This window comes from Engraulis encrasicolus, chromosome 17 (assembly GCF_034702125.1).
Source record: "Engraulis encrasicolus isolate BLACKSEA-1 chromosome 17, IST_EnEncr_1.0, whole genome shotgun sequence".
Classification (NCBI taxonomy): Eukaryota; Metazoa; Chordata; class Actinopteri; order Clupeiformes; family Engraulidae; genus Engraulis; species Engraulis encrasicolus.
In genome coordinates this window covers 9,181,882-9,194,257 of record NC_085873.1, presented here as the reverse complement: position 1 = coordinate 9,194,257, position 12,376 = coordinate 9,181,882, and the positions used below count along the sequence as shown (strand labels likewise).

The following is a 12,376-nucleotide window of genomic DNA, read 5'->3' as shown; positions in this document are numbered from 1 at the left end:
CAGAGTTGCGGTTCACAGGGCGTGAGGGTGCAGATGGAGGTGGGGGTGTGGAGTTAACATGGGAGGTGAGGAGGCGTTCGAGGCCACCCCTCTCAAGATAGCCTCATTAGTTTCTCCTTTTAAGTCAAATTAGCATTTCAACACCGCGCATCTGACGGCAGCGGTGGCATAGTCGAAGAATTAACAGTAAAATACTGTTGGCCCGTTAGTTATACAACCTTTTGAACGCCAGAAATGAAACACACCACAGTGGTCTGCTCATTCTATTTTATTCTATTCTATTCTAAACTGGGTAAACAGGGGAAACTGGAGGAGATGTTGTTCTCTCCTCTGGTAGAATACGGCACATTCAGGCTTAGGTGTACATTTGTTTCTCAGAAGAGGTTTATCAAAAGAGGTGGAACATTTCATCATACTATAACAAGCATAAAAATAGAATTGAAAAAGAGAAAACATTTCAATAGAAAATATACATTTGACAGTCAACAGTTTTAAACATGAATTCAGACAACAATGCATTGCCTTTGATTCTAATCTAAATATGAATACAGAAATGAAATGCCAGAATGGACTTGTACATGTATGAAAACATAAGTGTTATAAAAAAGAAAAGTGATATAGAGATTCTGACCTGGTGGTGGTGGCCATTTTGTATTTGACCAGTTTGAGGCATTTAGGTTAAGCAGATTTTGATTCAGCATCCTTGAATATCCCTATATCAGTTGTGTACCAAACATTCACATGATATGCCTCCAAGGATAATATTTGTGGAAAACTGACCCTGAATAAATAGGAAGATTCATCCTCTAATCATGGAATCTAAGCAAGCAAAATCATGGCAAAACCTATTCAGAGACTTTGGGTACTTGTTTGTTTTAGTTTCTGGTGTACACAAGCACATGGACTTCACCAAGAGGTTGGAAGCTATTAGTTAGGAAGGCCAGGGAAATGCTACACTGATTTGGTAACTCGCTTGTTGACAAGTTCGATTCCATTGTTTTCAATAGAACCCCGCACACTGGCGCCGATGTCCGTGGCTAGCGATTAGAGACGAGTTCTATTTTGTCGGAGCCGCCCATTGACTATCCATGCTATGTTCGTGTGAAATTGGGTTTGGGGGTCGGAATTGTGTCGGAAGCGAAAGTGCTCTGCAGTGCTGTCGGAGCCGATGTGCTGAGGCCCTCAGGCCTTATGGGATGTTTCAATATAGTGCTAGCTGCCCTCTTAGTCACTTAATGGGGGATGCCCCAATGCTGCCTTTACAAAAGCAGAATCATACATTATTTCTTTTAACTTGCCTTTACTTCTGACGTTTCAGCCCTTTGGCTTTTATGAAGGAAAGGCCGCTGCGTAACCTTAAGTAATATTATATAACCTTAAAAAGTAATGAGGGGTCTGTGCGGTTATGTTCTTTTGAAGTTTTAGGACATGCTGAATGAGACATCCCTAATGGCCATGGGGAAAGAACGCGCGCGAGAGAGAGAGAGACACAGAGAGAGAGAGAGAGAGAGAGAGAGAGAGAGAGAGAGAGAGAGAGAGAGAGAGAGAGAGAGAGAGAGAGAGAGAGAGAGAGACTTGCCTTGGCTCCTATTCTGCACCCCCACCCCTCCCTCCCCAAATGCGTGCACACACACACACACACACACACACACACACACACACACACACACACACACACACACACACACACACACACACACACACACACACACACACACACACACACACACACTCAGTTCTGTTGGAAGAATTAGGAAACTCAGGCATGGTTAACCGTAGAGGTGTTAAGATGTTGCAGGGATACGAGCTACTGGGGGTTCTGAGCTGTGTGAGTTGGTCTGAACGCAGGACTCAAGAAAACTTGAGTCACCTGTGTGTGTGTGTGTGTGTGTGTGTGTGTGTGTGTGTGTGTGTGTGTGTGTGTGTGCGTGCGTGCGTGCGTGCGTGCGTGCGTGCGTTCGTGCGTGCGTGCGTGCGTGCGTGCGTGCGTGCATGCTTGTGTGTGTTTGTGTGCGGGCTTGTGTGTATATGTGTGAGTGCATGTGTGTGCGCGTAGGCGTGTGTGTGTGTGTGTGTGTGTGTGTGTGTGTGTGTGTGTGTGTGTGTGTGTGTGTGTGTGTGTGTGTGTGTGTGTGTGTGTGTGTGTGTGTGTGTGTGTGTGTGTGTGTGTGTGTGTGTGTGTGTGTGTGTGTGTGCCTAAAGGTAACCCTTGCAGCGAGCCATAGTACCCCTAGTTGTATGCGTATCCCTGGTTGGGACCCACTGCTGTACGGTATACTGCATACTAGTGGTGTGGATTGGCACTGCCTTCACGATCTGATTCGATCACGATTCGGGAGGTAGCGATCCGATTCGATTCGATTCTATGCGATTCGATCCGATCCAATTCAATTCTACAATGCACACACCACCACAGGTACAACTACAGCTCAAGTTTCAACAGCAATTGTTGAAAAAGAAAAAGTCTGAGGTATTCCTGAGCCCTGCATCCATATGTAAAGTATTTTGTTTTTTTTACTGGAGCTCTGGGATAAAACACGGTCTTCAGATGAAAAGAGGAGTGCTGGCATAGTATCAGCAAATGTATTCACCAACAGCATTTGATCTCCCGCTCACCTCTTCTGGTTGTGCTGTGTGTGTGTGTGTGTGTGTGTGTGTGTGGGGGGTGGGGGTTGTTGTTACATATTTTATTACACAGTACATCTACCTTACGGTGCAGAGACACTGTAAAATGGACCATGAAATAAAGTGTAACCACATTTACATGGCGTCACTATTTTTCATCTAAATGTGGTTACACTTTATTTCCTTGCCTTCTCTTCTCTTCTCTTCTCTTCTCTTCTCTTCTCTTCTCTTCTCTTCTCTTCTCTTCTCTTCTCTTCTCTTCTCTTCTCTTCTCTTCTCTTCTCTTCTCTTCTCTTCTCTTCTCTTCTCTTCTCTTCTCTTAGCAGCTCTCCTCTTTCCATGAAGCTGGGCCGACATAAGCTGATTAGATGAAGAAATGGACTAGCATGTTTCTGCACAGATTTATAGGTGTGTGTGTATTACGGATAGGAGAGTACTGAATGTACTGTAGAATACAGTACATAATGTGTAGATTGTGTGTAGATTGTGTGTGTGTGTGTGTGTGCGCATAGATAGATACTGTATATAGATGATGATATGCGTATACATGAAATGATACAGAATGCATATAATTCTATTCTCGCTCTTTCTAGTACGCACACACACACACACACACACACACACACACACACACACACACACACACACACACACACACACACACACACACACACACACACACACACACACACACACACACACACAGGGGCAACACACACACACACACACACACACACACACACACACACACACACACACACACACACACACATATACAAATACAAATATTCTACAGTACATTCAGTACTCTCCTATCCGTAATACCTGTTTGTGTTTGTGTTTGTGTTTGTGTTTGTGTTTGTGTTTGTGTTTGTGTTTGTGCTGTTTGCGTCTTCCCCTCAGAGCAACACCATCTGAACAGTACGGCGTATCCGTTCGGACCCAGCATGGGACTCCCCCATCACCACAGCAACCTCAGCATGCAGGGCCTCAACAAGTACACCTCCCTCAAGGCCGTGGGTAAGAGAGCGTTTCTGCATTAATTTATTCATTTATGTATTTATTTATTCATTTATGTATTTATTCATTCATTCATTCATTCATTCATTCATTCATTCACTCATTTGTTAATTCGTTCGTTCATTCGTTCGTTCGTTCGTTCATTCATTCATTCATTCATTCATTTGTTAATTCGTTCGTTCATTCGTTCATTCGTTCATTCGTTCATTAGTTCATTCGTTCATTTGTTCACCGGGGCAGCTGTGACCTAGTCGTTAAGGAGGTTGACTGTAGATCAGAGGGTTACAGGTTCTAATCCCTCCCTTCTACTCCATATCTCACTGCATGGCTGAAGTGCCCTTGAGCAAGGTACCTAACCCCACACTGTTCCAGGGACTGTAACTAATACCCTGCCCTTAAAATAACTGTAAGTTCCACTTTGGACAAAAAGCATCAGTTAAGTGTACACACAGTACACAGTACACGCACACACACACACACACACATCTGTGTGTGTATAGAGAGAGCGAGAGACAGTGACAGTGTGTGTATGTGTGTTAGATGCTGTATGATGCATTTCATATAGGCCTACTTGGGCCGTTAAACCACCACAGTATGTCAAAGTGCTTTTAACCTTATGAAGGTGTAGTAAATACTAGATTTTTTAAAGCTAAGAAGAGGTTCACAAAAATCAGAAGGAAAGAGAGAGTAGTGACATTGGACTTGTATGAATGAAAAGGAGACTGTGTGCCAATGCTGAAACGCCCCAGTGTCTTCAGGCTAAGGCAACAGGAAGCAGTTGCATGCAACTAGGGGACCACCTTGTCCTTGCCAAACAGCACACACAGAGATAACCCTTTGTTGAGAACCTACATACGGTAGGCTACTGTCGGTGGATGACTTTGAGAAAAACAACCTCTACCGGTCTGGGTTGTCATTGGCGGCTAATGGGTCTCTGGTGGTGAAATCCAACCCAGGTCTGTCTGACACATATTGTAGTGTCCAACAGCAAACTCAGTACGCGGGCCACACTGATGCAAAATAAAGCGCCAGCGTGTAAATTATCACTTCCTTTCCTTGAACTTGTCAGGCCTGAGTGAGTAATCTTGATACAATATTACGGGTTAGTGAGTGAAAAACTAGTAGTTCATAACCATACAGTATGACCCTGATCTGCAAAGTAGTGCACGAGGTATGAATATTGGGGGGTTGACCACACAGTTATTGCAGAATATTACAGTATTTCTCAATTGGTTTTGTACATTTCTCACAACAGAATTATCATTCTCAAAACGTCTTGTTCAATTGTGACTTCCTGCTGTTATCTGTGCTCATGGTAAAATACGTTTCTCATAGTTTTCAGCATTTAGCAAATGCTTTCATCATCATGCAGATGGTTGTGTACAATTCTCAGCTTTTTTGTACATTAGCAATTGCTTTTGTCATATCACTCAAAAAGCATTGTCACTGAATACACAAAACTATCTCAAACCCCAAAACATTTAGGCCCTATGTCATAGTATAAGTCTTGACATGCAAAATGATTTACCAAGCTGCCATAATGTGTTAAGCACTGTATAATTTCCATTGGATTTGTGTCTATAAATGTGTTCTGTATTGGTGAATTGCTCGCAGGTAAATATTGACTCTCTCTAATCAAAAGCAGTAGAAGGGAAAGAGGAAACAAGCATGCAATACAACAATAAGCACTGTACTGCATTACATTACTCTATGCCTCATGTGCCCTTTATAATTACGCTCCACGCAAAATTACAATATTTCCCTAGAATTTCACAAGACAGTAAGTGCACTTTATACAGTATCAGTGTATTGTTTCAAATTTATTTTGCTTTAATGTTCTATATTTTTTCCCACATGGGCCTGCAAGACAAGTAAAAAGGGGTGGTAGAGGGCGCACTTTGACACCTCAATCAGAGTTGACTATTTTTTTGATTTTGCAATGAGAAAACCTTTCAATAAATATGTCATACTCTAAATGCATATCTATTACAATCTTACCTGATCAATGTAATATAAAGTCGAATTTACAACATTTTCCATCCATTCTAAACAACATTTCGCTTCAGAAAACATCCTCAGGAGTGTACTAGTCAACTGACAACATGACAAATCGATTTGACTAGCTTGTCCATACACTATGACACAATGACTAACCATTCTGCTGGCACTGACGCGTTCATTGACACAAAAACTTGGTTTTGGAAGACAAACTAAGGATTTTGAGGAAGAGACTTGGTTTTGCAGGTCATCCATGGTGTTTTGCCATTTGTTAAAGCTGTTTTGAGAATGAATAATGTGTTTTGAAAATTGCGAGAGAGATTCAAGAAATGTACAAAACCAATTGAGAAATACTGTATTGGTAACAGTCCCTGGAGCAAATAGATTGAACATCCAAGATTCATGATATGTTTTGTCATTGCCACCAATTACTTTAACTACGAGGCCATGGCTGACAAAGCATAAAGTAAACAGCACAGAAAAACGTCACAGAGAGGTTATCAGTCAGGAGATGTATGTGGTTTTAAACGTGTGATTAAACTACAAAATGTATGAGCCAATGTAAGGACAACGAATGAAAATTAGCCTAATAATTAGCAACTTAAAAACAACCCCTTATTATGTCTGGCTAATTTGTCAGACCTTTCTGAGCACTTTGGCTTTTCCGAAAGACCTGCAGGCACACAGGGCAGTCATGAATGTGTCGCTATTATGAAAGCTGACATACGTGCTGGGACAGATCTTAAAATAGCTAGAGTTGTGCTCCGTGCAGCAGGATGCCACAAAGCCACATAACATCATCCTGCGCCGACCCCTTTCCCCCTTCATTTGCCCTCAGACTGTTAAGTGTCTGCCTTTTTTCCTTCCTTCTTTTTGTCTTTTCTTCTTTCATCACCTCATCTGCATCTCTTCTCGTCTCGTCTCGTCTCGTCTCGTCTCTTCTCTTCTCTTCTCTTCTCTTCTCTTTTCTTCTCTTCTCTTCTCTTCTCAACACACGGTCACTGATTTCCTCTTTTCTTTTCTTTTCTTTTCTTTCCTTCTCAACGCCTTCTCACTCAATTTTTGCTTTCTTTTCTTGTCTGATCTCTTCTTCTCTGTTCTCACTTCTGTTCTGTTCTGTTCTGTTCTTTTCTGTTCACTTCTGTTCTGTTCTGTTCTGTTTTGTTTTGTTTTGTTCTGTTTTGTTCTCTTCTCTTCTCTTCTCTTCTCTTCTCTTCTCTTCTCTTCTCTTCTGTTCTGTTCTGTTCTGTTCTGTTCTGTTCTGTTCTCTTCTCTTCTCTTCTCTTCTCTTCTCAACACTCTCCTCTCAACACTCTGTCACTGATTTCATATCGTCTTTCCTTCTCCTCCTTAGCCGACACGGCCACCAGGAGCTACTACAAGAGCTTCCCCCTGATGGACTTCTCTCACTACCAGACCCCCCAGCAGCAGCCGCCGCAGCAGACCACCCAGCCCCAGCCCACCACCCACCAGCCCACGTCCCACCACCAGCCCCTGGCCCTCTACCAGCCCTTCCCCATGCACTTCCGAGACAAGTCCTACCTCCACCGGGTGCACCACACCACCTCCGCCCCCCTGCAGCACCACCACCAACACCACCTCCCCCACGACCTTCACCACGACCTCTACGACCTCCACCACGACCTCCACCACGGCAGCAGCAGCATCCACCACGACCTCCACCACCACAACGTCCACGCCCCGCTCTCCATCGCCATCCCCCCGCCGCCGCTGCACCTGGAGCGGGCTCGGTTGCCCAAGACCACCACCCACCCGGCGCTGTCCAGCTCGGCCTTCCGGGCCTGGGACACCTCCGGCATTACCTCCTCCGCCGCACTGGGGGGCGCTAACCACAGCAGCAGCAGCAGCAGGGGCCATAACGTCTACAGGCAGACGTCGCACCCGGGGCAGCAGACGTCGCACCCGGGGCAGCACTCGCGCCGGCAGACGTACTCCAGCAGGAGGCAGTACAGCATAGAGGCCTTGCACGACTTGTTTCCTCACTCGCTCAGCTATGGCAGCCACCTGTCCTCCGCCGCCTCCTCCTCCCACCATAACCACCACCCACACCTGTCCTCGTATCATCCCCAGCACCACCACCAGTCCCACTCCAGCACCAAGGGCTACACCAATAGCAAGACGGAGGTCACCGTTTGAAATGAAACGAGAGAAGTTGGTACTTTGGAGTGGAATTATGGGAAAAACTGGTACTTTTGACGTTTTTTTTTGTCCCACAATGGACATGGTGATGGAGGAAGTCTTTTTTTGTTTGTTTTCTGTGTTTTTTGATTGTTTCACAGCTTGGGCTTTGGGGATGACTCTGGGAGGAGCTAGATGGAGAGGTGAGTTATTTTTGGGTGTCTTTTTGTGCCAGAGAAAGATGAAGATGAAGATGAAGATGGAGATGAAACAGATTTCAACACTTTGGAAGTGCTGAAAGTGTTTTAATGGGAATCTGAATGGACAAATGCATTTTGTTTTGCGTTGTTTCTCCTCTCACAGCTTGGGTGAGACACTTTGAAGAAGCTGAACAGTTGAGGGGGTTGGAGGGCTAGATGGAGCAGTTGGGATTTTTGGGGGGTGTTTTTGTCCCTCAATGGACTCCTGTCTCCTGAAAATGGAGTAGCTCAACCTGGGTTTTTTTTGGTGAGACATTTTGTGTTATGTCATTGTGGTTCAGCAGCCGAAGCTCAACCTTGGAACTCAAGTACATTTACAAGACTAGTGAGAGCACAGAAGCAGAATATATAGAACTCTTCTCTTCTCTTCTCTTCTCTTCTCTTCTCTTCTCTTCTCTTCTCTTCTCTTCTCTTCTCTTCTCTTCTCTTCTCTTCTCTTCTCTTCTCTTCTCTTCTCTTCTCTTCTCTTCCTTTAGACCATCTCACTCTCCTGTTTGCTCTCTACCTTCAGTATGTGGTGGGTTTTCAGGTTGTCATGGTATGACGTGGGCCAGGCGTCATGCGCCCCAAGGGCTCATGAACTCTGTGAACTCAGCGAAGATGACACAATCATCACCACCACATCTTCTTCAGGCAGACGCCACACGCACACACACGCGCACACACGCAAGCACGCACATATACAAACACACACACACAGGAGGGTAGGGACGCCAGGAAAGACAACGAATGACAGGACATTCCAGGGTGGTGATGGAATTATTTTAGTTTATTTCCATTGGATGCCAAGAGAGAGAGAGAGAGAGAGAGAGAGAGAGAGAGAGAGAGAGAGAGAGAGAGAGAGAGAGAGAGAGAGAGAGAGAGAGAGAGAGAGAGAGAGAGAGAGAGAGAGAGGGACAGACAGACACACAGGGACACAGAGAGAGGGGGGCATCCTGTCAGGTATGTCTGCTTGCATGCACAGATGTCTCAGTGAGTCTGCAGGCATTGCATAGCTGGGTGGACATGATGTGACATACAGTACTACTTTGGTGACACTGTCTATTTATTTATGTGTTTGTATGTATGTATGTATTTATTTATTTATTTATTTACTTATTCCATCTATATTGCCCAATTGGCCTTGTCTTTATTCAATTATTCATGTTATGTACCTCATTTTATTCATTTGTATGCTTACTGCATTGACAGAGAGTAAACTTGAGTCAGTGTGCGAGAGCAACAATAACAACAACAACAACAACAACAACAACAACAGGAAAGCAAGACTTATGGGTCGGATGTCATCATTGTTCATCTGAAAGACAACAGCACACCTCAGTTATAAGAATCCCTATCTGAATGCACACGTGTCAAGTGTTGACTTTCCTTTGATTTAGAAACATTTTGATCTAGTTGCAGAGAAATTGCACACAGGGCCAAAGGGCAGAATACTGATAGCCCCGCCCATATGGCCTGCCAAGGTCATAAAGGGCCCTCGTCACCACCCATAAGGGACCTGGGCCCAGGAACAAATGCCCTGCTTGCCCGATCACTTACCAACATGACATGCAAATAAAGTTTGGATGTCTTATGTTTCTGATCAGGTTTGTGCTTGTATACCTAATGCATCTCACAAAACTAGGGCTTCTTTCCCATATCTATCTCTTTTCCTCAACCTGCTTGTATCCTCAGCAGGTCTTGACACTGGCACTAGCCAACCGGCCAAATGCTGGTAAAACTTGGCTGTGGCTACTTGTAGTACTTGGCTAGTAATGCTTTCATTCTCACTAGCCAATTTGGCTGGCAGCTTATTCCTTGGTGTGACATACGCATCATAGCCTATATTCTATTGTTCGCCCCTTCTGTATAAATTGTTTGCATTTAAATTCACAAAAAAGCTCAGTAACTCAGTTTCGATTTGCTTGATATACCTCCATGTAGAAAGCTATACACTCATCTTGCTTTAGCACCTCATCTTCTGAGGTTAGACGTACACTATGATGATAAAAAAAAAAACTTTAACGATATAACATTGGTGGCTAGTGGCATACCTGAATGGCTAGTGACTCGGGAAAACCACTAGCCACAGAGGCCGGTGGGTGAAAAAGTTAATGTCAAGCCCTGATCCTCACGCTTTGCTTTTGTTTCCCCGCTGTCAAATTGGCCACAACAACTTTTTGGGGACTATTCCCCATTCGGCATCCCGACTGCAAATGAGAAAATGACATTTGAATTGTGCTTTTGAAATTGAAATAAACTTCTGTCGTCAGTGACTTCATCACGAGGCCACAAGCACAAGGGAGAACAGGACTTAGGCTATTAGACAGACCCCTAGGCCTATATGGCGTCACCTTCGACTGCCAAATGCACAACCCCAAAACACCTTAAACCATGGTTTAGCAAGCCACTGCCATCTTGTCCATTGAAGGTATCCAAAATGTTAGCATTTATTTAAAAAAAAAAATATATATATATATTGGGGCATTTTTGCCTTTATTTCGACAGGAGAGAATGAGAGGCGACAGCAAGTGAGCGGGAGAGAGAGATGGGGGAGGATTGGCAAATCTCTTGGGCCGGAATCGAACCCGGGTTGCCGGCGTAGCAACCTAGTGCCCTACCGTTAGCATTTCAGGTACCTTTCGTTGCTTGCCGTAGAGTTGGACCAAGAAGTTTTGACTCTCTAGGTGTTGAATTAACACAGTCTGATTTACCTTGGTCTTCTGCCGATTCTCAGAATAGAATGGTTTACACATAATTTTGCCATGGAATAACCACACAAAAAAGGATTTCAAGTGTACAGACTTCTCACTTAAAAAAAAACAGCATCAGGAAGTCAGCCCGCAATGGGATAGGGAGGGGAGTGGTAAGGTTTGAGTTTGGGCTGGGGTGTGTGGGTTGATGATTTTTTTTTTGGTACAACCCACTCTCATTTCCATCTTCTCCTTATACTTGCACTTTTATATCCCTCGGGGCTTCTGGCATCCACCGGAGTCCACAGAACAGGGTTCACAGCCAGGATTAGCATGGATGCAACTTCAACCCAGGTCACGTTTTATGCTGTAACAATACAGTATTCATTCTGAGACGTGTAATACTGGTTGCATATTGAACTGCGATAGAGTTTGTAGTCAAGGTTTTGGGCAGATTTTGTTGCGGTGACTTTTCAGGGTTTGCCATTACAGCCACTTAAAGGTGCACTGTGTAATATTTTAGTAGTTTATTTCCAGCATTTATGCTGCCCATTCACAAATGTTACCTTTTTCATGAATACTGTACAAACGTACTTACCACCACCACCAAATTCTCATTATGACTGGGAAAATTGCCCTTTCATACATGAAAAGTGGTATCTTGTCAATGTTCGCCATTTTGAATTTCCAAAAATAGACATTTTTAGCAGCAAAACTTATTGTACCTTGGTCATACTAGTAAATATTAGTTTATTACTTAGTAAATATTCATGAAAAGAACGAATTTTGGCAATAGGCAGCACTGCTTCAATTAAAAGCATAGTTGTAATACCTACGCTGGCCTCCAACCTACACAATGCACCTTTAAGGAGAAATGGGTAAAGTTTTGACAGTCTAGGCCTGAGGTCTAAACATTAAAACCCTCCTTCAGTCCATACAGGACTTAATAGGTTGTTCACCAAACTAACTAAAAGAAAGATAATTAAAGCAATATCTTTATGATTTATCATTTCATTTTGTGGCAGTGACATATTCTGTGTGCAATTTCTCTTTTCAAAATGAGAGTATGAAGAGACAGTGGCCAACAGACTGTTAATGTATAGGCCATACACAGGCAGTCACAGGCTGGATCTTATGGCACATTCTGCAGGGGGCTACCCTAGTGCAGATTGCAAATGTAGCACTTTGTTTATTTAGGCTAACTGTTGATAACTGTCTGGGGCTGTGGGCCATTGGGGTTGCAGATCAATAGTTTAGAATGGGCAGCTCATCTGTGGACTAAAGCCGAAGTACAAACCCCAACTCCGATGAAGTTGGGACGTTTGGTAAACAGTGAATAAAATCAAAATGCTATCATTTTCAAAACATTCAATCTATTCATTAGATGGAGAATAGTGGAAAGACAACATATTAAGTGTTAAAACCGAGAAAAAAAGATTGTTTTGGGGGACATATGTACTCATTTCTAATTTGATAAATCCAACACGTCTCAAAAGAGTTGGGACGGGGACAATAAATGGCAGCAAATGTCGAGGAAGACTAAAAACAAAACAAAAGACAACACTTAACAGTTAAATACATTAACCGATGAGATGATTTTATATAAAAAACAGTGTTAATTCCTATCTTGGACATGATTTCACCAGCTTAAATGGTGGGTGT

At 43.5% G+C, this 12,376-nt stretch overlaps 1 protein-coding gene across 1 annotated transcript in view; it reads left to right on the top strand.

Moving 5' to 3' along the window:
- The window catches only part of shisa8b (shisa family member 8b), a 52,846-nt gene extending 45,046 nt beyond the window's left edge, over nucleotides 1-7,800 (top strand). The window contains exons 4-6 of the mRNA XM_063221457.1: nucleotides 3,529-3,645; nucleotides 6,998-7,121; nucleotides 7,305-7,800. Of these exons, the coding sequence (XP_063077527.1) occupies nucleotides 3,529-3,645; nucleotides 6,998-7,121; nucleotides 7,305-7,800 (737 nt within the window). The remainder of the gene's footprint in view (nucleotides 1-3,528; nucleotides 3,646-6,997; nucleotides 7,122-7,304) is intronic.
- The last annotated feature ends 4,576 nt before the right edge of the window (nucleotides 7,801-12,376 follow it).